The sequence below is a fragment of the Hyperoodon ampullatus genome (genome assembly GCF_949752795.1).
Source record: "Hyperoodon ampullatus genome assembly, chromosome: 13".
NCBI classification, from domain to species: domain Eukaryota; kingdom Metazoa; phylum Chordata; class Mammalia; order Artiodactyla; family Ziphiidae; genus Hyperoodon; species Hyperoodon ampullatus.
In genome coordinates, this window is record NC_136926.1 from 30,215,701 (window position 1) to 30,242,516 (window position 26,816).

A 26,816-nucleotide genomic window follows, 5' to 3' on the forward strand; every position below is an offset into this window, starting at 1 on the left:
TCAGTGTGATCCTGTCACAGAGGTTCCTGATTTTCATCTAGTCTTTAGTGAAGGGTATGAGACAGAATGCTTTTCTGCACTACGTGCGTGGGAATCTACCTCCATAAATTCTCTTTGGGGAAAGCAATAACATTCCGGTGTATGCTACCAAGGAAACGCAGGTTCCAAAATTTGATAGAATCTTTCTTAGAGCTCACCCTGTTCATGATTGGAGTTTCTGACATGAAGCACAAAGTCTTTCAACATTGTAATGGCACTTCTGTTTTCTTACCTGAAAAGGGAAGAGTCATCATTCAGCCAACAATGATTTGGTGTTTACTGTGAGAAGTTAGCTTTCTTTCAGTTTCTTCAACAGATAATTTTCATGTATTTCTAATTTCCCTGAACTCTTTTTGAGTTAGTGACAACTCAAAGAGCCTTTGCCCTCTAAAAATTAGGTGAGGAAAGACTGCCTATAATTTTTTAAAAGTTAAGTAATAATATTAATATTACAACTACAGTACTATGAACCCCAAATGTTTCACGAGTAGGTAACTAAGGGGTAAACCTTAATGTGAGCTCTCCAGTCTAAACTGGGACTTTCTCCCTTTTCATACAAACCATCTGAAGTGGATGGGTAATCAGGGCCAGGTGGGAACAAAACAGGAACCACTGTCCCCGTAAGATTTGTGGCAGAAAATGACACATGCTCCATCATTAAGTAACCAAGTCTATACATTGATTAGAACTAAAATTTAGCCTAATATGTATATTAATTGAGAATAAAAAAGTTAAAGCACTTTAACTTTACAGGTGAATTGACCAATTCAGACAGGATTTGAGGGTCGGAATATTAAAGAACAATGAAAAAGGATCAGAGAAAGCCTGTGGCTAAAAATGAACAAAGTCCATTTCTGAATTAACCAAGTCTGGTGTGCAGATGATTTCTGATGTGTGGCAGAGTTGGTGCGGGGGCATCGTAAGACAATTGAATGATGGGAGTGGGCATTCAATGAAAGAGAAATTAGTGTGAGTAGGGCATGGAAGACCCACTCTCTGAATCCATCCTGGCGAGTCCAGAAGGAGAAAGAAAGAGGGGGTTAAATGACACCACTTTCTCATAAATCCTAAATGAAAAGCAGACATATATACATATAATTTTAAATCATCCTAATGAGTCTTGAGAATGCGTTAATAGGCTGTCAAGTAAATAAAGGATTACGGTCTCTTCACCCTGTTGCACCATTAGAAAAACGGCCTTTGGTGGCATGTGACCAGTTCCTCCCCTACAATTCACATATTGCACAGACTTCCAAAATTTTCATTTCTGATCCCATCTCTCTCACCTATAACTTTAAAACACGTTAAGAGACTCATGAATCGGAGACATTCTTCTCCTCCCACTGCTGGCACTGCTTGAATCCTGGTGCTGTAGGATGGTTTGACCCCCAGGTGTTTCTGGGGAGGTCACCCCACCTGAAGGGTGAGTCACCACATGGTCCTGAGGGTCAGTGACTCTGAGGCCTCCCCTCTCTGCACTGACTTGGTACCTGGGCACCATCACTGTGTTCACAGCTGATTCTTATTAACGTCATGGGAGCACTGAGCCATCAGAACACAAGGCATAATTATAAGAACAACTGAACTTTTCTCCGTGCGCGAATGCAAGACACATTCTGATCATCCTCAGGTAATGGAAAGCCCTGTAGTTACCTTGAATAGCAAGCAAGATCTCAGTTCATTAATCAGAGTTGTCTAGCCACGGAGAATAAGCAAACTCTGGTCTCACCCAGTGGAAACATGTCCTCTTCCAGCTGCTTCTTTCTTTCTCGCACTCACCTCCCTCACCGCCTCTCTGCTCCAATGAACTGACTGGTGTTATGGACTTGGGCAGGGGTGGCGGGGATGTGGGATATTCTGATTTGACTTGCACTGTCCTAGGATGGCCTCACACTGGGCTGAGGATGATCAAATCTACCCTTTTCCTCCCGGAGGCTCCTCTGCGATGGCTCCAGCTGCAGCTCTGGGGCCGTCACCCAGCCCATGGTTTCCAGCACCCACTCCTCCTGGACCCACAGCCTTGTGGGCGCCCCCCTGAGCTGTGCTTGAACAGGCCCATGTGCATGTCCACAACAGCCCTGGGGGAGTAGGCATGAGGTCCCCGCTCTGCCTCTGGACATGGGTCCCAATGAAGCAATGACCCTGCACTGTCACCAAAGCATCCTCTCTCTCCTTGCTGCTGGATTTTCCGGGTGACATTGGACATCAGTGCCCCAACCCTGTCACCAACTCCAAGGTGCACACACTGAGACTGCTGAGGGGTCCTGCTTGGAGCGCCTCCCTCAGGACTTTGGTAGAGAATTGGCATCTCCTCCTTACCCTCACCATCTCGGGGTTGAGGGACAGACAGAAGCACCGCCCTACAGAGAATCCCCTTCACGCTCCCCCCTGTCATCTTCACCGTCTTGACCCATTTGCGTCCTCCTGGACCCATTGGCAGATCTCTACATGGTTTCCCATCGACTGTTTGGAAATTTGTACACGTTTGGCCAGAACCTCGTTTTGCAATGTCGCACTGACCTGCTCCAACTTGGTGCCTCATGACACTTGGATTTAACATCTCTCTACACTGACTACAGGTGGGAGGAGAGATAGACGCTGCCGCTTGCACGTAGTTCTCATAAGAAGCCATATGTCAACCCAGCGTGGATGTGGCTGAATTTTGCACCATCTAGGGGCACTGCTCACCTGAGAACGGCCTCTCTGGGCTTGTGCGTTCTGAGGTGCTCACCTCCGCCCGCAGGGGCCTCTTCTGCTTTGAAGGCTCCACTCATCCCCACAGGAGCAGTCCATCAGCAATGACATTTGCTGCGTATATTTGCTGTCCGTAGCTTATTAATTTTGATTAATACAAAAAAATTCTTTCTCAAAAACAGCCCATCAGTAAATGGCAAGATGAGAACAAAGTCCACATCCCCAGTTAAATCTTCAAGATATGTGGCCACACATGTGCTTTGCATTCAAACCATCTTTATCCAAGGCCACCAGCAAGGGTGCTGGTTTTCACAAGCTTTCGGGGCCATTTCCCCCACAAATGTTAAACTTTCCCCAGGTTATCTTCATGGACGTCTGAGGAGGAAGAGACCATGGGAAAGAATTCATTACAGAAACCCTTCTGCATCTCTTACTCAGAGTGACACCATTTTGGAAAGACCTAGATTTTTTAAATACATATACCATTGTCTTCTTGTTTTATACACAGCTGTGCTCATTTCAAAAGGTTCCTAGTGAGCTCTGTGAGATCAAGATATTCTTGGAGGAGTGGCCAGTCCTCATTTCTTCAAGTATCTTTAGCATGTCCCACAGGGCCTGGCCAGTGTAGAAGCTCCATAAATGTTTACTGACTGAAGGAAGTAAATACAATAACTTCGCAAGTTTGAAATTTTCCCCAGATATCAGTTGATACTTCATTATTATTATTATTTTCATGCTCGCTAAGCATGCATTTAGTTTTTATTATGTACTCACAGTAAATTACAATAAATTGAATGGTTATATGGTGCTAGATGCTGACACAAAAGCATGGCAGACACGTTTCCTCCCTCAGCTTGCAGTCTGATGGTAGCGGCTGGTAAATAAAACCAAAGTCACTGTCACTGCTGATGGGGGAGGAGCCACTGGGTGCTCAGGAGGGGGATGTCATGCCGAGGTGGCCCCATGGAGGTGACATTGAAGCAGTGGGGGCTCTGAGGGAGGGGGACCGGGGATGGGCAAGCATAATAAGAATTGTCTGACTGCTTGTTGTATACGTGGATGACCAGCTATTTCCCTAGAAATTCTGACTCGTTGGATATTGGTGGGGGCCTAGATATCTGTCATTTTTTTAAAATGTATGTTCCATGAGATTCTTATCATCGGGGACATGAGGAGACCTTTGTCAACCATGATTGCATTGAATGAAGCACCACACTTCTCTGAGTCCCCATTTTCCTGTTTGTAAAATGATAAGAAACAAAAACACCCACGTGACAGAGCTTTTCAGTCCTTATTTAACTTGATTCTCCAGGTCATTGGATCCTGGTGACCATTTCCTTATCCTTGAAGCTCTCCCCACTGTTGTTTTCCAAATCCGAACCCTTTCCTGGCCTTTCCTCTGTCTCACTCATGGTCCCCTTCTCCTCTCCCCACCAGCCTCTCTCAGGGGCCTGCAGGCTCTGTCTGCAGCCCCCTCTACTGACTCCAGACTTCTGGCAGCTGTGTCAGGAGCTCCTGTGCTCCATGTGTCATCTCCGTACAATGAGTGGACATCTGTACCTTCAAACCCGTCCTCTCTTTAAACTCCAGACCCGTATCTCCAAGGGACAACTGGACGGGACCTCATTCTTGAGTGTCCTAAAGCCCCTTCCACGAAATATCTCTACAGCTGAGCCCGCCACCTCTCCCTCAGCCTCCTTTGAGATTACGGCTGGCCCTCTCTACCCCAGGATGGGGAGCCTGTGGACATGAAAGGCAACTATCCTCTGACCAGTTCCCAAAATTGTTCTCATCCTTTCTCCTTCCAATACGTATTCCATTGTGTGGCCAGGGTCTTCTTTCCAGCCTGTAACTAGGATCGTGTTCATCCTCTTCTCGAAAACTTTGAAAACTCTCTCTCATCCTTACAGTCACGTGATCTGGCCCTGTACCACTTCACCATTTCCTGTCCTAGACACTTGAATCGCCGGGTGGGCTGCCGAGTCCTCTGAATGGACTCAGAGCCCACTGCTCTCAAGATGGACCACCTGCGGCTCTGAGGATGGTCACCCCACGCTCCCCTTGCCTGTGTGGCCTGACACCTGCAATTCCTCTGCCTGGCCAGCTCCTGTTTGTACCCGCAGCCTCAGTTTAGATCTAACGCCCTCTGGGCCATCTTCTGTAACCCTGGATTAGATGTTCAGCAGTGTGATCAACACCCACAACTCAGCTCAGCGCACCCCCGCCATCACGGTGTCATGGCTGTTTGTTGCAGTTCTCACTTGCACTACCTGGGTGTTTCTTGAGGGCAGGGAAACGCATGGGATGTATGACCATGCACCTAATTCGTTAATTAACCTAATTAACCTAATTAATAAAAGGTGTCATCTTTTCTTTTTCTATCACTCAAAAGATTAAAAGTCCTATGTCAATTCATCGTACTGTTTTTGTACTCAATGCCTTGAATACATAATAAAAGAAATAACAGAGAGACTTAATTTTATGGGAGCTTTAATAGGATTTGCTTTTTAGCACCCCAATTAGCAGGACACTTGCTGATGACGGAGGAGGAGGAGTCGGCCGAGTCGGCCCGCCAGTCAGAATATCTTGCTAAAATGTAACTTCTGTTATTTGTTATGTTTGTGACTGTAGTTTACAGGGCACTTCCTTGGATAGTATTTCTTTCATCCTCAATTCTGTAAGCAGCTCCTACTGCTGTACTATTTCAGCACTTAACTCTCAGAGAGGTTCCATGCCTTGGACAGTGACAAGTAGTCAAGTAGAAGAGTCATAGGTAACAAACTGCAGAATTAATACCGTCTTGGTGTCTCCACACTTCTTGTTTTATAGCTTTGTAAGCCCAACAGGTAACCATACCTCTCTGAGTGCTTGGCACTTGGTACCTGTTCAGTTTTATCAATTGCATTCTTGTGGTTATTTCTACCCGATCATACTAAATGTTTCTATGATATCAGTTTAACAATAGTCGGATATTATTTTAATAATATTCAGAATAAGTGAGGATTTTCCATGACTGAATAAGATGGCAGTGCTTCTGTACTGTTCAATGAACTGCAAGCTCTGAAGAAAGGTTGGAAATGAGTGGGCATCTTACCTGATGGAAAAACACACTCATGGTCTCAAAGCAAGTTGAAGTCATTGCCTTCCTGCTTTACACCTGCCCCCACCCCAGATCCTGTCTCCGTTGGAGACTGCCATCCTCTCAGGGCTCTGGCTCCCAAGCCTGAAGCTAGGAGGCATCTCTCACACTTCCTCCCTCGCCCCCCAAACCGCTCAAAGCTAATCAGTCTTCAAATCCTGCTAATTTTACTTCCCGCCTCAGACCCCCGACTCCTCCCCCTCTCTGCCCCACTACCCCAGTTTGGGCCCTTGTCATTGTTCTCCTGGACAACTGCAGTGGGTGTGAGCTGGTCCCCTGACCTCTGGCCCAACCCCACTGATGCACCTGCATTCCTCAGCTACACTATCTAAATAAAATGCAATATTTCCCTAGGGTTTCCCAGTGGAAAGCCCTTCAGCACTCTCTGCTTTCTGCAGGAGGGGTTCATGTACATGGTTGTAAAAGGTCCATCAAAATGTGCCTCCCGGATGCATGTCCAGCCTCTCTCTCTGCTGCTGTTCACTGCTGTTGAGTCCAAAATCTCCATCTGTTTGGGCTCACTCCTATCATGCTACTTCATGCTTTGCTGCCTTTGCTTGTATATCCTTTACCTGGAATGCACTTCTCACCTTTCCTGGCCTGGCTGACTTCCTGCATCCTTCAACGCACAGCTCAGGAGTCATCTCTGCCAGGAGATGTTCCTGAAGCTCCAGATTGGACCAAGGACCCCCTGTGGGTGTTCTCACAGGAGCCTGTTCACCCATGTAGTTTCCCGCTGCTACGTTATTTGACATCACCTGGTTATACACCTGTCTGCCTACAAGACATGTGTCTTAACACTTAGGGCCATGTCTTGCCCATGCAAGGAACTCAATCAGCCTTTGCTGAACTCAGCAGAACAGGATCAATCAGGTTGCCAGGTTTTGTAGATGTTGCGCCATGTTACGTATTTTTGTCCCCATTTCTGATTTTCTGTTTTCAGGTGTCTCTGTTCAACTATGTATTTTTGATTTCTTGGGCTTTTGCTCTGCCGTACACCAAGCTCCGCCGCCTGGCTTCTAGCATCTGCACTGTCTGGACATGTGTGATCATTGTCTGCAAAATGTTGTACCAGCTGCAGACCATTAAGCCTGAAAACTTTTCTGTCAACTGTTCCTTGGTGAGCCTCAGACACAGGGTTGGTGGGGCGGGGGGGCAGGGGGGGCATCTCTTTGCCTGGCCTGCAGGGAAGGAAGGCAGATACTGGGGTACACACATCCCCAGAACATCCTGTCTGGCCTTCAGCAGCTCAGCAGGTTGGAGGCATTCTGGCCCCCCGTCTCTTCTGATGCTGAGATATCCCCCATGAAGTGGGTCTTCTCTCCCCCCAACCGTAGCTGAGGGAGACTGCTCTGAACTCTCCATGGGGCCATTTCTTACTCCCCTTTCTCTTCTTTTCAGCCAAATGAAAACCAAACGAATATACCCCTGCAGCAGCTGAACAAGTCTCTGCTCTACAGCGCCCCCATTGACCCAGCAGAGTGGGTCGGCCTGAGGAAGTCCTCTCCTTTGCTTGTCTACCTGAGGGTAAAGCCTTCATCACCCTAAGTTTGTGCGTCTGCCAAGTTAATGTCTGGAGCCCTTTCCCAGGAGATGCTAACTTCAGCTTTGATAGGGGCCTCATCCCCTTACATGGCGTTTGCAGTCACCTTTGAAACAGACAACTGAACATTAAAATCAGGATTGCATTATGGTGAAAAGAAATCGATCGAGTAGTGTGAGATCCATTGAATAATGTATGACAAGTATATTCACTGGAACATTATAAAACCACTCAAAGACAGAGGTCGATTGACACTATCAGACACTGAAAGATGTCCAAAATATACTGTAACATTGAAAAGAAAAGCAAACTTCAAAACACCGTACATAGGATGAAGTGTTTTAGACACAAAGAAAAAATACTGAGTAAATTATACCAAATGGTCAGCAGTGATCGTTTCTGAGAAGCAGGTGTCACATTACAAGAAATGTTTGCTATCTAAATTCTACAAATTTAACCAAGGGCATATATTATGTTTAGAGGTAGCCAAATAAAAAGAGCATATCTCTGAAAAGGGAATTTTGATTGTAAGTAATTGTAACAAACATAGGGAAAGCAATATAGTTCAGGTAATTCACATTTTATTCTGATGGATAATCTGAGCATTTTACTTTGATGCATTATGCTGACAATGCATTTAAAACCTTTGTACTCAACTCCCAGAATTTGAAAGTGCGCTAAGCATCTCATTTTTCTTGGTGTAGCTTTCTAGTTTTTTTCTCATATGGCAGATATTGTTTGTAATGTATGAATGATGTCTACCATTAAGAGCTGTTGTAAAGATAAAATGTATATTTGAAAAGGAGGATTAGAATAGTGTCTGGCACATAAATGTTAACTATTTTATTATTATTGTTATCATCACTATTATTATTTTGTGGTATAATCAGCGTATTTTTCCACCTACTGCTTTCTCTAGCCACCTTTCAGAGGTACTCAAAAATCCCCCCTCTAATGCGAGTCCCACTCAGCAGTTCAGTCTGTTTCCTGGGGTCCTTGTAGGACACTGTACAAGGGTTTCTCATTTTTAGTTGCAAAGAAGGTTGGACGACCCTCCCAAGGTAACTGGACAAGGCTTCCAGGTTCAGTGTGTACTTTTTCAGGAACAGGCATGACCATCACCTGTCTTTGGTGTAGAGGTTCCAGATCCTGTTATCATGGAAATTAGCCTGATTTGCATATTAGAGATAACTCCACCCTTGTTCCCATAAAACAGGGAAAATGAGCATTGAATTCAAGACTGTATTTTATAGAGGTGGGATTTGATCATGCACTGTTCTTTTAGACACCCAGAATGGAATGAGATGGTATCTCGTAGGGATTGTTTAAATGACCATGTGGCATCACATGCAGTTTCCTTGCTTTCCAGAACAACCTCCTGATGCTGGCCATTCTGGCCTTTGAGGTCACCATCTACCGCCATCAGGAGTATTATCGTGGTCGGAACAACCTCACGGCCCCTGTGTCTAAAACCATCTTTCACGACATTACAAGACTCCACCTGGATGATGGACTTGTCAATTGTGCCAAGTATTTCATCAATTACTTCTTCTACAAGTTTGGTCTGGAGGTGAGTTTCCTTGCTGACCTGTTTTCTTTCTTTCCTGTGAAAACTCCAGTGGCTGCTTTTGGCCAGGTGGCCACTGGGGCTTTGTGGCACATCTCTCTCCTCAGGATCCGGGAGGAGCCTAACTGAAGGGTTAGCCTGGCCTGGTTGAAAGTCTCCAGGACCCGGTGCCAGCCCCTGCTCTGTGGCAGTGGACATGGCCTCTTGGGATCTCTGGTCTTACAGATGTGTGGATGTCTGTGTTGTGCCTTCTGGTTGTGTAATCTTAGCCAAAATGCACTGTTTTGACCTGAATGGTGTGGTAGGCCTGCCCTCGATAGAATGTACTTGGAACAGTGATGTTTCATGGCGAGATCATAACGGTAATTCCCTCCACCATTTGAAGTGGTTCTTATTGACAGTGACCTGGTCAGTTTTTCTGTCTTCATGATGCAAACACCCCAGAGAGGCAGCACAGGTGAACACCTGCAGGGACCCTGGCCCAGGAATGCAGGTCTCCACTGCCCGCTCGGGGTGGGCCGCTGACACCACTCCCCTTCCCCGTGAAGCCGACTCTCTGCTTCTTTTCATCCTTACACAGACCTGTTTCCTCATGTCAGTTAACGTGATCGGTCAGCGGATGGATTTCTACGCCATGATTCACGCCTGCTGGCTGATTGCCGTCTTGTACCGGCGCCGAAGGAAAGCCATCGCGGAGATGTGGCCCAAGTACTGTTGCTTCCTGGCCTGCATCATCACCTTCCAGTACTTCATCTGCATCGGCATCCCTCCCGCCCCGTGCCGAGGTGAATGTCCCCCACCGGGAGCCTGCTCAGGGACAGTGGGGACAAGGGCACGAAGGGGTGCCCTGACCCAGCTCCTCCCGCCTCCACCCTGCAGATTACCCCTGGAGGTTCAAGGGTGCCAGCTTCAATGACAACATCGTCAAGTGGCTGTATTTCCCAGACTTCATCGTGAGACCCAACCCCGTGTTCCTCGTGTGTAAGTGGGGCCGTTGGGATTCCCACTTGCTCGTCCTTCTCCTGGTGGTGCGTTCGTGCGCCCCCCTACCCCACGTACAGTCACAGGCTGGTCTCCATGCATCAGCATCCCAGGCTGCTAGTGGCTTCTGCTGGCCCTGTTACATCTGCAGAGTTAGTACATAGCATCGGAAACACCATGTTCGCTTTCATGATTTCACCTCCCAATGCACAGCCCCGCTCTCCGCCACCACACACCCACCTTCTAGAAGGTGGACTGCAGGGGGAGGCCTTGTCCTGGGCAAATTGCTTGCTTCTTGCTGCCACTGCAGACATACACCTACAGGTAGGCTGGGGTAGCCGGAAGGACGCAGCTGGACCACAGATGCTCCTGAGTGGGGCTGCAGCCCGAGCCCGTCCAAGGGCGGGTGACCATGCAAAGGTTAAGGTCTGGGCACCCCCCATAGGGGGTGGAGATTTGTTGCTGCCCACCCACATGCGGGTGTAGATTAAAGACAACACCTCTGGGAGGGGGAACTGTTCTGGGCAGCCGGCCGTGAGGGCAGCTCCGTCCTCTCTACCCACCCCTGTCGGCCACCGTCTTCACCTGCTCTCACCAGCCTCCACGCCCTGTATGTTCTGGTAAGTCTGGTTACCAGTGCAGAGGGGGACGGAGAGGACAAGGAAAGCCAGAATGCCTGCATCTACGGCTTGTAAAGAGATAAAGATGACGGAAGGTGCTCAGTGGCCCCTCAAAGCTTCAGGGGGAGATCAATGCAGGCAAACATTGTCGTGTAAGAGATTCATGAAGACTAGTCATCGCCTGTTGCTTTCACTCACCGATGAGCAGACAGCGTCCAGGGACTCTCCCCCGGGAGCCCCGGAGTGTCTGTGGTCCCTCCTGCGTCCCCGTGGTGGGTGGGGGAGGTTGGAATCCAGGAGGAAGTGAACTCTCAGGACGTAACTCAGGTAGCAGATGAGGAGCCGCTGGTACCCCGTGGGGACCCCTCCTCGCATCCCTAGATGCAGAGGGGGAGCAGCGGGTTTCAGTTCCCGTGTCTGTCTTGCCAGATGACTTCATGCTGCTTCTGTGCGCCTCCCTACAACGGCAGATTTTCGAGGATGAAAACAAGGCCGCTGTGCGGATCATGGCAGGTGACAATGTGGAGATCTGCATGAACCTGGACGCAGCCTCGTTCAGCCAGCACAACCCCGTCCCCGACTTCATCCACTGCAGGTAATGCAGCCGCCCGAGCGCACAGCCCCTGGGAAGGTGCATTCCCAGAATCCGTGCCTCCAGCTCCCCCTGCCTTTCCCGGGGAGCTGACCCGCTGATTGCACCCCCAAAGGCAAGAATCATGGGGCAGGATGGCCCAGTGGTCTGGAAGCCGAGCCTCCCACTTTTCCTCCATCCTCTGGACAGCCCTCAGCAGCTCTGGAAAGCAGCTGCCCCTGAACCCCAGGACAGCCCCAGGCCTCACTTGCTGCCCGGGAGCCCCGGAGGCTCCTCTGCAGAGCGTGTTGGCTGGTGTTTCCGTGTCCTTCTCACAAACTTAGTTTTATGATTTCTGAAACTGAAGCAAGTCAGGGCTGAGGAGCAGAGGCCGGGCCTCCTGCAGGAGGAATTAACAGCTGCAGGCAGAGGAGGGAAATGTGTGGAGAACATACAGTGCGCTAACACGCACGTGTTGCACACGCACACACACACTTAAACACGCCAGCAGCCCAGTTCTACCGACTTCAAGCCACACACATCAGGAGGCCCTGTGGGCGTTCAGATCTCACCCCTGGACTGAGTCACTAACATTACCTGTGTGATCCTGGGACGCTGAGAAACACCAACATCTTATTCATTCTCCTGTGTGTTAAATCAAGGATGAGTGTAATATATTTTAGGAAAAAATCATAGAAACATTTAAAAGTGTTGAATGTTTTAGTCTAAGAAGAGTAAAGTTCAAAAGTTCGCTTATGTGACAGTGTTCCTCTAAGGCACAACTTATTCCCTAACGATGCTGGACAGTGTTGCACATATTTATCAGAGACGACTTGTTAACTCCCACAAAATAACAACTCTTTTATCAAATATCTGACCCACAATTGGTTCTTCTGTGCTTCTTTCCAAATCTGGGAAGAGAAACAACCAAAGCAAAACCTCCAAAACTGAGAGGCTGTAATTAAGTGAATACAGATGGGCCGATGGCCCAGGCCAGGGAAGCTGCAGCAGCTACTTTCATTGCAGGAGGATGGAGGCCTGAGCACCTGCCTCCTTCAGGGAGTTATAGTGGAAGAATGGCTCCCACAAGACAGCTGAGGGAGGTGCAGAGAAACTGTTGGACAGAGCCTGGAAGCTCTGGGTCTTCTTGGGCAGAACTACTTCTCATCTGGAGGAGAGATTTTCACCTCTAGCAAAATCTTTGTGTTTGTTTTAATCCATTAACTTCCAGTTCATGGAAAGGAATCCCTTTTTAACTGTTCTCTTGCTCCAAGAGGCATCTGTATCTTAGAATTTCCTCGGCCTCCTATAGAAAGACAGAGAGGGTTTTGAGTACTCAGGTAGTAGACAGAAAATGTTGCCACTTGTGGGAAGTTTGGCCCAAATTCGATGAAAATAAACATGCACGTGGTGTTTTCACAAGGTACCACTGTGTCCATCACTAACTGGGTGAGGGTTTCCTGTGGACCAGGCAGTGATCAGTGAGAGAGGAACACAGAGCTCCCAGGCTGGCCTGGACAGAGCCTCCAGGCACAGTCAGGAGGACAGTGTGAATTTGTTCCTTCCGCAACTAGAACCTCCCAACTTGATCTGTGTTGTTGTCTGTGTCGTCTTTCGCTTCTGTTTTGCAGATCGTACCTGGACATGTCCAAAGTGATCATCTTCAGCTACCTCTTCTGGTTCGTGCTCACCATCATCTTCATCACCGGGACGACCAGGATCAGCATCTTCTGCATGGGTTACCTGGTGGCCTGCTTCTACTTCCTGCTCTTTGGGGGCGATTTGCTGCTGAAGCCCATCAAGAGCATCCTGCGATACTGGGACTGGCTGATTGCATACAACATCTTTGTGATCACGATGAAAAACATACTGTCGGTAAGTGGCTCCACTGTATAACACATTTGCGGTTTTAGCATCAGAGTAAACGATCCATTCAGTGGTTATTAAAAGCCCGTGGCCCGTCACACTGCTCTCTTAAAAGCCCCAAGTAAGATGCTTGCAAACTCAGAATTCAAATGACCATTTATTACTCGCTGTTTTAGCATATTAAGCAGAATCCTTTTTGCTCATTTCCACCCTCTCAAGGACAAGAGGATACGTATTCATAGGAATAAACTCTAAAATGTATTTTATTAATTAAAATCCATCTCTTCTGAGGAATGATTGGTGATCATTCCTATGATGGGCTACAGTGTGGCCCTTTTATGAGTTGAATCAGTCATGGGATGTCTTCAAAAATTGTATCATATTGGCTAAAAGCAACCCTTTTACCTAGAAAGAGCCGTGGAAGTGTAAATAGAATGGGCACGGTTCTCCATGACACCGCTTGGGGTGGGGATGAGGAGGGATGGACCCCTGAAGGCACAGATGTTTTATGAAGCCCTGAGATGAGGGTGGATGCAGGGGAAGCTTTATGGCTGATCTGAGCATCAGCGTCTGGACTAGAAAACAGCTAAGACAGTGGAGGGTTGAGACAAACATCTCCCGTCCACAGAACGTGGCTGCTTCTCTATTAAATATCCATGTTCCAGGGCACATCGTGGCCACTGCCCTGGTAGATAAACTGCCCACGAGTCATGCCAGAATCACATGGATTCTTTTAGGCCACAAAGACACCTTTTAAACTATTTATTGTGTCAGGAAATTAAACAATGACCTTTCATGAGCTGAAGGAGTTAATCCACCCCTAGCTCCAGCTTAGAGTGAATCCCAGGGCCTGCTACTCAGCGGCTGTAACTGACAGTGCATTAGAAGAGCAGTGATGTACGATTTCCTGCTTCTCCCCTTCCTGGTACTTACAGATGAGCTCACCAGGCAGTTCTACTGGAAAGCATTTGACTTTTTTATTTTGGCACGTGCACTGCTGTGTTTAGAGGGAAGCCACGTCTATGTAACCAGGAGTATGTATTTGAAGAATTTATTTTGTGTCCTGTCCATTAGAATGCTAAGTTTCTAACTGATGGTAAAAATGATTTTTATTCATCAGTTTAACCCCAGCAGTGTGTGTTTGCCTGTGGGTGGTGTTGAGAGTTGTTGGAAAGGGGATGCGATAGGACAGGAGGTCACGCTTTCATCCTAAAGCCCATCTGATGGGCAGAGATCTGCGGCTGGAGGCTGATCCCTATGCCTGTTCCTGGAAAGTGTGTGGCTGCAGAATCCACTCATTCATTCATTCGTTCTCTAAACCTGTGTTGCAGACCTGATCTTTGCTAGGCACTATTTTATATCTTGAAGAACTAGAGGTGAATAGTACTCAGATTTTACCCCTAAGGAGCTCATATTCTAAAAGAGAAGATAGACTTTCTTATAAATAATTACAGTGCACTCTGTTAATGCTCATTATCACAATATTTTAGGAAAGCAATACGAAACAGAATGCCTAATTTCTGGCCTAGATAAGTTGGAAAGAGGCTTCCTGGAGGCGTTGCCATGGGAACCCACCAGAAACTTGAATTCAGGGGTGTCCAGGGAGACAGAGGGGGGAAGATATTCCCTGAGGAGGAGGCTATTTTCCCCCCTTGGGATGTGAACTTAACTGTGACAAGAAATCACTGTTATGAGACAACAACATGACAGTCAACAAAGAAGTCTCCTTTACTCAGAGAATTGGCTGAAAAAGAATTGGCTCAAAGCACATACTCTCTTCCTGCTCTAAGAACTACACCAGGCAGCTTATGTTTGTGATCATCTCCTGGCAAATAGCGTAGGTTTACTATGTCTGACTCTGTCTGACTGGTGAGAAAATAACTGCCAAAATCCCAGTCGTGGATCCGTGCTCACCCGTTTGCCATCACAGAGTCAGGCTTGTTCCTACGACGGTCTAAGATTTCCTCTTTGAAAAGAGAGGAGCTTCCAAGTTCAGAAAGCATCACGCTCAGGGTTCTCCCCTTGCTCCTTGAGTTTAACTCCCTCAGGAAGTGAAGCATCAAGCGCTCTACCCAGTGGGGACTGGATTTGGGGCCCCGTCCACCACCAGGCTGGGGCTTTGGGAATTCTTGCACGTGTTGGGATTGCAAGACATCACCCTTTTCTCTGGGTGTGAAGCTTCAGGATATGCCTTTCTCCTTCGTTTTTCAGATAGGAGCATGCGGCTATATTGAAAAATTGGTTCAAAATAGTTGCTGGTTGATCCAAGCTTTCAGCCTGGCCTGCACAGTCAAGGGCTACAAAATGCGTAAGTATGAAAAGCAAATTTGGGAACAAAAGGACAAAGAAGGAAGGGCCGTTGTATTGTTCTAATTTAAAAACTGGGCCGACGCCCCTGCAGGGAAGAGGTGAAGGGACATGAGTCAGCGTCTGCACGGGGCTGTGGGCTTGTGCCACGCTGGGCATCTGTGCTCAGGACACCCCCCCCACCGCATCTCTCATCCTCTTCTACAAATGTCCCTGTCCCCCTCCCCAGGCAGGTCTAGGGTGCAGGTGTGGCCTTTAGCAACTCCTTGAACTTCCTTGAGTTACGATGGGAAGGGTCACAGATGCCCACACACACCTGTGGCTGCTGCGGTTGGAATCTCGGTCATCAAAGTAGCTCTGCCTCCAGACGCCCCCTCCTCTGAAGCTCAGAGAACCTCCACCGTGGGAAGACAGTTGGGGGCAGCAACAGGGTGTCTGGAGTTAGATTCCCACCTGTACGGAGGCAGGAGTTCCATTTCCGCCCCTCTGCCTCTTGCATCAGAACCCTGGACAGCACCTCCATCCTCCTTGGCTCCCAGGATGGGGCCTTGAACATGACACCCCTCCCCCAACTCTGCCTTCCAATCCTTACTACACTTTGCAGAGGATGAAGAGGCACTGGAGTTTGTTCTGACTTAGGATCAGATGTGCTGTTGACACCCCTTCCTCCGACAGACCGTACCTGCTCCCCTGGCTACCCCTGGGGGAGCCCATTCCCAGAACATGTGTCTTTTTTTGTACCAGAGATTTCCTCTGGCATTGGGACATGCAGATGTTATTTCTCCATGGCCCTTACTGGGTGGGAGGGGTCCCTTTCCATCCTCTGCCTTACATTATCAAGAGCTCACTTTGTGGTCAACCTTGTGAATCAGTGCTGATACTGGATTTGAAGTGTGTGCCCTTGGCTGTGAATAAATCCACTCAGAGAGACTCAGTGCATTGGAAGTTTGCTCTTACACCTGTGTGATTTCCCAAGTCTGATCATGCCACAAGAGTTTCTAAAATAACAATGAAAATGGGTGTGAATTTTAATTTTTTTCTTCTTTTTCTTTTTTTCTGCCCCAGCTGATGATGATTCCTCATGTAAACTACCCAGCGGGGAAGCGGGGATTATTTGGGACAGCATATGCTTTGCCTTCCTTCTGCTGCAGAGAAGAGTTTTCATGAGTTACTATTTCCTGCATGTCGTGGCGGATATAAAAGCTTCACAGATCCTGGCTTCGAGGTGGGTTAGGCCAAGGAGTCAAGGGGTTTCTCTTAAGAAACCTGTCGCGAAGTGATATTACACTCTGATTCCTGTCTGAGCTTGCTTGTAGAACCCACAAGAAATTAAGAGATTCCTTCCAGGAAAACTGATCCAAGAAGGCTTTAGCCCAAGGCCTTTAAGATCTAAAACAGAATAGTAACAAGCAAGTCTATGGAGGGAGTCACACCTTATGAGGACTGGGACACCCTTGAAGGTTAAAGATGGACTGGTTGCCTGAGCCCCTCGGTCCAGACCTCATCACTGGAGTAGGTCCTCTGGCCTCGGTCAGAACAGGAACATAGGCCATGTCGGTCCAGAGTCTAGTCCGTCTCCCCCCGCCCCCCACTGCCGCCTCCTTTTTAAAAAGAAACTCCTGAAGACAGAGAAAAACATAATCTGTTATTTTTCAGACCATAGACAGAGGAGCGTGTTACTCCAGCCTCACCCTAAACCCTTCCTATTTGTCTTCCCTTATCCCCTTCCTTTCAGCCTCTTTTTCCCCAACACCCTGATTTTTTTCTTCTCTGGGCCAGTGGCACTGTTTATTACTTTCTCCTTAGATTCCCCCTTTTTCCATTTTCTGCCCCCAATCGTATAGGTTTAGGGAAAAGACTGGGAAGAGAACTAGGTACTGAAGAGGGTGCCATTGAGATGGGGGTCAAAGGGCAGCTGCATGATCCCCAAGAGTGAGCCTGTCTCTGAGACCCTGGCCCTGCCTCGATCCCATGGGACCCATGGTGCTAAATGACCTTATAAATGCTAGCTTGTGTCATATCAATTGCCAGTATTGATCATTCTGATTCTCTCTATATACCACCAGTGTTCCCAGAGCCTATTTCTTCTCCTGCCAGGAGATGGAAAATGTGTATTTCAAAGGTCCATTTAAAGGCTGAGAATTCCCAGCCTTTGATAACTAACTTGGAGCCAAATAGGATGAGGACCCAGTCTGGCACCTACATTTTTTTTTAACATCTTTATTGGAGTATAATTGCTTCACAATGGTGTGTTAGTTTCTGCTGTATAACAAAGTGAATCAGCTATACATATGCATATGTCCCCATATCCCCTCCCTCTTGCATCTCCCTCTCACCCCCCCATCCCACCCCTCTAGGTGGTCACAAAGCACTGAGCTGATCTCCCTGTGCTATGCAGCTGCTTCCCACTAGCTGTCTATTTTACATCTGGTAGTGTAAATATGTCCATGCCACTCTCTCACTTCATCCCAGCTTACCCTTTGGGCACCTACATTTAATCAGAGGAGCCTTGCTGCACCCTCAGCCCTCACCATGTAGATGACGCTGACTTCATTTAGGGACAGTAATTTACCATTACAGTTGTTTTCCTAACGCCCAGGACATCATTTTCAGAGCAGAACATAATGTCTCATCCCAATAGTAACCTTATTTACTTGTATGTAGCAGCCGGTCCTTTTGCTAGCAAATGCATCTTTCTCACCTTCCCCTAAAATTCGGTCCTTAGACACTCAGGGCATAATAGTAAGCCAGCATCTTTTTCTCAAAGTTGTCACAATTATTCACAAAGCATATTCTTCCTGTTATAGAAACTGGTGGCTTTGGTCAGAGTACAGCTCATGCTTGTCAAAAAACAACCATGTCTTAATAAGCACTGAACTCATAATGCAACTTCCAAAGACTAGACTAGACATTCATTCATTCACTTGTTTGCTGCCTGCTCTGTTACAAGGAGGTGGATGCTTGCCATGCGTGCCCTCCTAGAGCCTGCAGACGGGCAGGGAGATGGACCCGTCCACAAGCCGCTGCAGGTGGTGGGATGCACGTGATGCAGGAGGCATTCGGGAACCTGGGGATTGTAGGCAGGTGTGCAGCCAGCCATGGGGCAGGACCAAGGCAGACTCCATTCCAGGCTACAACCTGAGGGATGAACAGGAGTGTGAGGAGGAAGGTGCAGGAGGGAGGCAGCCAAGGGAGGTTACTGGGGGATCGGAGTGGCTGACACACAGACATGTGAAGATGAAGACAGTAAGTGGAGAGAAACAAGCTGTGGGAAGGTCAGATTATCAGGGGCCTTAGAACCACGTTTATGACTTTAGAAGTGGCTGCACTTGCTTTTCAGAAGCCCACTCAGCTTCTGGGCTGCAGGACAGATGGAGTCTAAGCAGGACCATAGGCGAAGGGATCAGTTAGGTGGCTGCTCTGATGATCCAGGATGGAGATGATGGCCGGGACCAGGAAGGGATAAATTAAGATAGATCAGAATTAAGATAGTTCAGAGGTGAAACTGGCACAGCTGGAAGTCGACTGGTTGGCAGGGAGGTGGTGATGGGAAGGGAAGAGAGGAGGGCGCTGCGCCCAGGATTCTGGCCTCAGCAGGTGGGGGGCGGGCAGCCCCAAAGGTAGAGGGTCTGAGGAGCTCTCAGCCAGGAGCGGAGATGGGCTCCAACTGTGGAGCTGTAGGTCTCATGAGCTTGTGAAACACACGCAGCCCATTGGGAAGCCCTCGGGCAGCTGAGTGGACGGGTCTGGAGATGTGAGGAGACTTGAGGGTCATTGATACGCAGGCGGTGTTGGGGCAGTAGAGTGATTGGAGCTGCCCGGGGAGAATGTGGAGGTGAGACAAGGACCCTGGGCAGCAGTCACACCTCAGAGATGGGTGGGGAGCGTGAGCCAGTAGGAGAGCGTGGGGCGAGGATAGCCGCTTCAGAGCGGAAGTTCAGTAGACAAGATACACAGAGACAAGGCTGAACGTTGAAATCAGTGACATCGACAGGGGGGGTCAGAGCCAAACACCAACAAGTTTAGGTTGAGGTGACGGCTTGGGGACGGTGCCTGCAGGATATTTGACTGCAGGGACAGTGATGCAAGGCCGTGCGTAGAAACCCGTGGGGTGTGCGTGGTTCTTTTTCTAAGATTAGCAGACCCGAGCGTGTTTGCATGCCTGTGGGCAGGATGCGGTGGGGATGGGAAGGTAGAGATGTAGGAAGAGGGGCCAAGAGGGAAGGCCAGGGCCCCTCAGGCTGCGGATGGGGAGGCACTGGCCATTGGCGTGGGCTGTCACCTTCTCCATGTCACCGCAGGAAAGGGCATCTGGGGTGGGTGGCAGGAGGCTGAGAATCATTGCCTCGTGACTTTGTTCTCTCTGGAAAGCAAGCAGCTGGGTCGTCTGCCAGGAGTGAAAAGCCCTTGACAGAATTACAGTTTGACGAAAGTGTAAGGAGCTTGAAACAGCCACTGTAGAAAAGCAGAATTTCCGGGGCCTGGGGGAGGGGGCAGTTCACCAGATCCTCTGCCCAGCCCTGCATTCCTGCACTGCTGACACCCCGTCATCAGGCCGCACGGGACCGGCATCCCAACGGGCTCCCGCAGACTTGGGATTTGCCAGGCTGATGGGATGGACCCCAATGGGACAGAGCTGAGGATACTGAGAAGTTGATGAGCTCTAGGGGACCTGGAAGTGGCTTGAAAAGTGAGAAGGAACAGAAGGGAATGGAAGGACAGGAGGAGGAGAATCAAAGGGAAGGGGCTGGACGGCCATCCCATTGCATTTCCCCTCGCGAAGCCCCAGCTTGCTCTACGCCCTTTCCTGCTTACTGAGTAGAAAACGAACCTGAACTCACCCCTCCTTAAATGTCCCCTCATGGGACGACCATAATGAGGGCAGGTCAGGGGGACAGGCTTGAAGAGGCTTGAAGAGGCCTTGACAGTCTCAGAAAACACACACCGTTTTCTTTTATCCGCAAGGTTGTGAGCAGCCCCTCCCCCCAGGGGAGGCAGGAGGCGGTGCGTGTCCATCCACAGGGAAGGGACTCCCACTCCCAGCCAGGCAGCTGCCCCCAAAGAAATGTTTTCTAGCCCTTAGTAACTGTTGTCAGGGGAAGGTGGGTAACACCGATAAAAATGCTCATTTGTTCCATGTTTCTGACTTTCTTTTAGGGGGGCTGAACTTTTCCAGGCCACGATTGTAAAGGCTGTAAAGGCAAGAATTGAGGAAGAGAAAAAGTCAATGGACCAGCTGAAGAGGCAGTAAGGATGCTTTCCTTTTATTTGGGGTTTGCCTGGTCCCATTCTGCCAGCTCTCAGCTCCCAGGGAGCCCCAAGCCCTGAGGAATCCATCTGTGGTAACTTTCACAACTGCCCAGGTGTTTGCTCTGGGTGTTGACTGAAATGGAAATGGTCCAAAGGAGGAGAGCATCGGGGTGGGGGGAAGGGGGCCGCCATGGGCAAGACCAATGTCAGGGCCTAGTTCAGATGCTTACTCTGGAGCCTTGGGCAGGTCTGTCGAATTCTCTGAATTCCAGTTTCCATTTTTAAATTAGGACTCACAGTTCTACCTGAGTATTGGTAAAGATTAAACAGTTAATGAATGAGACCGGGTCATTCCCAGTAATACTCACTTGAAGTCCATCATATCTGTGGGTTAAGTGAACAAATACAGAGTTCTCACTTCGGAAGGATCTTTAGAGATAATGTAATCCAGTCTGTTTGGGAAGAAACTGATGACCCATGTAATAGATGACTTAAAATCCACAACTAACCAGAGACAGTACTAGAAATACACCCCGAATTTCCCTGTATCCAGTTCCCACCACACCATTCTGGAGAACTCAAGTAATGGACTGACTCCACCCAGGAGATCTGAGAATTATTTCTTTATTTATTTTTTTAATTAGCCCACTGAAAATAATTATTTTCTTAGAGTGAAATTTCTAGCAGTAAGTGGAACCTCTGAGGATTGCTAGTGCCTCACATGTTTGGGGCCAGGTTTAACAGCTAATGGCCATAGAATTCAAAACCTAGCCACTTTCTCCAGGAAAATGGAGATACTCTGTCAGCCCACCAGGAAAATTCCCTGAGTTTGCTAGGACTACTTCATTCCATCCTGACCTCATTTCCCAGCTTCTTTCCCTGTGCAAAAATACTTGCCAGTAAAAATTACACTATCCCATGGCATGATTATTTTCACAGTCAAAGATATGAGTTATGTAAAACTATATATAAAGAAAATACAGTATGGTATAACTATTACTATTGTTGTTTCTAGCTATCTAAATCAGGTCTAGAGAAATAACAAATTTGAACCCACATGTAGAATGTGTTCCGAATTTCCCATAAGTGAGACCTGTTACTATAATTCATGTCACTGGATTTTTCCATTTGTTTAAGAACGCATCCTCTCAAATGAGAGGTCAGAATAAAAAAGAAGGAAGGCAGTGATCATTGCAAAAGACAAACTGAAAATATTATTTAAGCTGCCCAAATCAGAAACGTCACTTAAATCAGTTTAAAAACTTGGGCAATACATTCAGAATTTTAAGAAACTAAATTAAGAAATGAAACCTTTCACGAGAGCAGATGTGGGAGAAAAAGCTCAGCATTGCAGTTTCTGAATAGACTTCCTGAATAAACAGACAAAAAGCTGCAATTCAGCATTTTTCCAGATCCAGTAAGAGATTAGATTTGACACGGAGAAGAGTCTTAGGGTCTGATAGAATACTCGAGAACATTTGAGGAGCAACTTGCTATTTACAAAACAGTTCTCACACGCATACATCTTTTCACCTGACCTTCACAGCAACTATGTGAGGCAGACAGTTAGTATCTAAAAAGATAAGAATGAAAAACCTGGGAGAATAAAGGATTTATATTTCATAATGTGCTGTGTTCAGAATGGCTTTGGTACAAGGTATAAGTGGACTTAAAGTATTTAGCATAATTACTATTGGTCATATGATTGAGCCAGCATCTGTGTAGTGCAAAATAACATGGGTATAAAAATAAAAACAAGGAGACATGTGTTGCTAATAAGTAACCATCCACAAGTCCCAAATGTTGACCACTTTGTCCATGATTTTAGCTGTTTACATAAAAGTGTACAGGTAACTATGGGTGTGTTCTTGGCATTGCTGCTGCTGTTTTTTTATACAGGATGGATCGCATCAAGGCCAGGCAACAGAAATACAAAAAGGGTAAGGAGAGGATGCTGAGCTTGACTCAGGAGTCAGGGGAAGGCCAAGACATCCAAAAACTCTCTGAAGAGGATGATGAAAGTATGTTGAAACATTTCCTTCTTAGCCCAGAGTACCTTGATGTTGAGTAAAAGCATGCTATTGGGTAGGGCTGTGAAATAATGTTACTTTTCATTCTGCCAGTTTTATCAATGTATCTTTCTAACTCAGCAAGTTTTATGTTCCCATTGTGAGTGGGATGTGTTTGTTTGTTTCATAAAGTACATATTTAATGAGTCTATGACTTTACAAGTATCCCCCAGTTCAGCAAGACGACTTTAATATAACCTAGCTTCTGTTTCACGGACGTGTGATTCTGAAGAAAATAGGATGAGTTTGCTTCATTTGTTCCTTTAAGGAAGATATTTAAGATATACAGTCTACTGTTGCCTTTGATTTCTATAAATTTTATACAGAAATTAAATATGTAGGTCTCTGAATAATAGTAGTTAAAATATCATTCAATTATGGTCTGTTCCAATGAAACTTAAGATGAAATACATATTTATTATATCTAATTATAGATTTGTTATATCCAATTAAGTTTAAAAGTTCTTTTTAAAGATGTTTGCATGGTGGTTTTCTGTTTGAAGGGAATAGAGAAACAATTCATGGTATTCTGCCAGTGCATAATATCTATTTATCAACAGTAAATTTATATTTTTCTAACCATGCATTAAAATGATCAAAAGAGAAATTTCTGGTTATTGGAATTATGCATTTTAACAAATTATTTGCCACTAAATTGTTCTATAATATTTGGGTGTTGCTTCTTTTCTGTTAATTCCATGGAAAATTTACTGTGAGATGCATTTTTGACAGATAATCCCTTCATTATTATATTTCTTCATATGCCCTCAATTACTAGAGAGAAAGTGAAAATGTGGCATTATGTTGATAGAATACTGAATATTTACCTTGTGAAATCGGCTGCTGATCCATGTAAACTTTTCAGATTCAGTAGAGTTTTTTTTCCTGACTTCTGATGTACTTTTGCAACTTGTCTAGATTTTGACAATTGAGTTTTTAAAGCGTGGTTTTCAAAGTTTGTTTTCTCACTTTCTAAGAATTAATATTTGGACATATTTTATTTTAGGAGAAGCAGACAAACAGAAAGCCAAGGGCAAAAAAAAGCAGTGGTGGCGGCCTTGGGTTGATCATGCTTCCAGTAGGTTTTCTTGATCCTCTTACAATTTCATCGATTCTAACCCTTATATCCTTGACCAGAATTCAGACGTCCCCATGACCTGTGTGTTCCGTGCATGGTTTGACGCTTGTGACTTGATAGGGGGTCAGAGAGTAGGAAATGTGATCTCTGTGGGTCTCTGAGCCCGACAGACGGAATCGTCCAGAGCAATCAGCTGATTACCCTGTGGCTTACGTGCTCCCAAGTACCACTTACAGGCTCAGAAAGGGAAGAGGGATTGATGACTGTGTTATCCAATTCTGAGGTCCAGAGTTCTGCTGAGATGTATTTGTTTCATGGCTGAAAACCCTTCTTAAAAATGAGTTTCAGCTCTTCCTGGGACTCTGCTTTAAGGAGAACCGCTATATTCGGAGTGTCCCTGACCCTCTTTGTAAGGCACTTGACGTGAATGCCAACAAGCACCAATGCCCTCCCCTCCCCCCCGCCCCATTCCCAGAGCTTTGATTCCATTTGCATGTAAAATTTCTGGGCAATTTATTAAACATAAAGATGAGGACACCTTAAAACACATTTACTTTCTCACCCTGCCTCCTTCCCAGTTTCAAAACAGCTCTAAAACTACACTCTAAATTCAATGCCCAACATGTGGCTGGCCTCAGAGGCACCCGCAGCTCAGCCAGGACCAACTCAGAGCAAAGTCAGAAGATGGTTTTGGAAAAGCAGAGCTTCATAGCCACACAGAATTGGAGCATTACCCCACTGATCACAAGAAAAAAATTTAAAAATGGATGAGGAATCGTGGAACTCAGTGGCTTTATCTGCTCCACTTAGCAAAGGACACAGCACTCACTATTGGCGATGGTATTCTAATGGAATGATCCATTTCAGTCTGGCCCTCTTTGAATTTGTTAGAATATTGAATAATTATTAATTATCTTGCAAATTACTCAAAATGTCTTCAGTCTTTTGCATCTTATATTGTGTCTCAATTACTGTAGCTAATGTAATCATACAAGTAATATCACCAAGATCCGTAACATCAACAGGGTGATATTCAGAATCACTAGAAAATCACATAGATCAGAATCCCTTCCCTCACCTAATTCTTACTGTCATTTAGATCTGGTATTGGCCTTTCACCCAAGAAATAATTTCCTAAAATCAGCAAGCCCATTTGAGGAAGTGATATTCAAAATTTGCTCAGGATACCTGGATGTAATCAAATGTAATCCCATAATCCCAAATATTGAATTTTAGCATTATGGTATAAAAAGAAATCCATGAGTTCTAAAGAGTTTCATTTTATTTGCTGCTCAAGTCAAAAGACAAAGATTCAAGTTGAAATTCCGTGTGACTCTTATGGTCCACTGGCATGTCAGTCATGCTAACAATCTCGTAGTGCAAATGCTGTGTGCCGATTTCTATCAAGTCACAAGTAAACTGTGCCGATCTTTCTGTTTTAAAGGGCCCTTTGCTAGTTTAGAGAGACCTATCCATTTCAAAATGGTGTCATACTGATGTTTTGTCTTTTCATCCGGGGTTTCATTCCCACTGCAATCATTGTGGTTCTTTCCTTTGCTCATGTAAACATTGGATTTTGGAAGGAATTGGATATGGTCTTTGATCATCACCTTATGAGTTGGTTATCCTTGAAAGAACTTCTTCTGAAGGTTATTGACTTTAGATTTTCTGAATCATTTCACCCTCATTATATCAAGTTCCTGAAGGCTGGTATTACACTACCTGTGCCTGTTACGAGACTTCCAGTGCAATAATGCTGGGATGTGTGCCACTCATAGTTTGGAATCAGAGTCTGACTGTGGTGTTAAAATTTTTCTACAAAACATATTCCTTTTTACAAGCTGGTGAGGAAAGGAAAGGAATTGACATGAGATTTATTTTGTAGATTGTGACGATTTCCAGAACTTGCCTGGAAGCACTTTATTGAAAGCCCTTTTTCTGATCTCTTGAGTCATTGGGCTTTTAAATATTCCTTAGAGGTGCCAAGTGTAAGAATAAGTGTCTTTGGAGTGTCCTTGTGTAAACCCATTGACAACGTGATAATGCTGTTACGTTGTTCATATTATCGATAAGCATCTGAGTTGCTTAACATGGTCTGTAGGTGACACCCTCTCAGTTCCATATCTATGTGCACACAAACCATTGCATCATTGCTGTTCAATGATACCTTCCATCCTCGTGTAGTGGGTCTCTGTGTCAATTCTGTACAGCCTAAGTCAGTGCCAAGTGTCACTTTATTGTCAAATATCTGAAATAAAAGGCCAAGTTCCTTTGGGATACAGGTAGTGGGATTTTAAAAGTCATTTTCACACTCAGCCGTCAGCATCAGCATTCGTGGTACATATATGGACCCAGGCTGGGGCAAGATAGCTATCAGAACCCAGAAACGTATATATAAGAGCTTCTCTACTTATTATTAGCAGATAGAACTTCAGAAACTATTCTCTATTTCCTAGTTTTATTTCAGTAACAATTTATAAAGGAATTGGAGACTTTTAAAATACTTCCTTCTTTTTTTGATGTGTTAATTGTACTTGTCACATACAAATTGGCAACATTTTTCAAATAATAAAAATCAGTGTTATGACTGTGATGAAACATGTTTGGACTCAGTATCCACATGAAAAAAGTTATTGAAGGTATGATTGAATACAATTGAAGCTATTGTTGATTTTAGAGCCTATAATGAGGGTAAAATGTTCAATATTGGAAATCTTGGTTTTTACCAAATGACCGTGTGACGTCAAGTCCATGTGACTTTCCCTCAAATCTCTGAGCTTATCTGAAGCATTACTTTCATGGTCACCCTCACTGTCCAACAGAATGCTGTGACTTTGGTTTGTTCTTGCTTATTCTTACCTTATTTTGAATTGCGTTTATTTCCTCAGGCTTAGACCCAGTCCTCTGGGCCTGGTTCTTTCTTCAAAATAAAAATAACAAATTACAGTGCTTCTGTTCAAGGATATAAGGCCCAATTCATTCACACTGCATCTTCATGATGGAGGCTTCAGATTTGTCTGAAATCTGGGCAAAATTATTCACTGTTGTGTTTAGTGATATTCAAGCAACTAATTTTCAGCAAGCCAAGGTTC

The 26,816-nt window shown here is 46.1% G+C and overlaps 1 protein-coding gene across 4 annotated transcripts in view; it reads left to right on the forward strand.

Annotated features, from left to right (window-relative positions):
* The window catches only part of PIEZO2 (piezo type mechanosensitive ion channel component 2), a gene marked incomplete at its 5' end in the record, with an annotated part of 352,743 nt that overhangs the window by 274,325 nt on the left and 51,602 nt on the right, over nucleotides 1–26,816 (forward strand). For all 4 annotated transcript variants that reach the window (XM_079717696.1, XM_079717698.1, XM_079717697.1 and 1 more), the window contains 12 exons: nucleotides 6,816–6,992; nucleotides 7,274–7,399; nucleotides 8,785–8,985; nucleotides 9,563–9,767; nucleotides 9,862–9,963; nucleotides 11,013–11,178; nucleotides 12,786–13,029; nucleotides 15,232–15,328; nucleotides 16,393–16,552; nucleotides 20,485–20,574; nucleotides 22,477–22,598; nucleotides 23,653–23,724. In XM_079717696.1, the coding sequence (XP_079573822.1) occupies nucleotides 6,816–6,992; nucleotides 7,274–7,399; nucleotides 8,785–8,985; nucleotides 9,563–9,767; nucleotides 9,862–9,963; nucleotides 11,013–11,178; nucleotides 12,786–13,029; nucleotides 15,232–15,328; nucleotides 16,393–16,552; nucleotides 20,485–20,574; nucleotides 22,477–22,598; nucleotides 23,653–23,724 (1,762 nt within the window). The remainder of the gene's footprint in view (nucleotides 1–6,815; nucleotides 6,993–7,273; nucleotides 7,400–8,784; nucleotides 8,986–9,562; nucleotides 9,768–9,861; nucleotides 9,964–11,012; nucleotides 11,179–12,785; nucleotides 13,030–15,231; nucleotides 15,329–16,392; nucleotides 16,553–20,484; nucleotides 20,575–22,476; nucleotides 22,599–23,652; nucleotides 23,725–26,816) is intronic.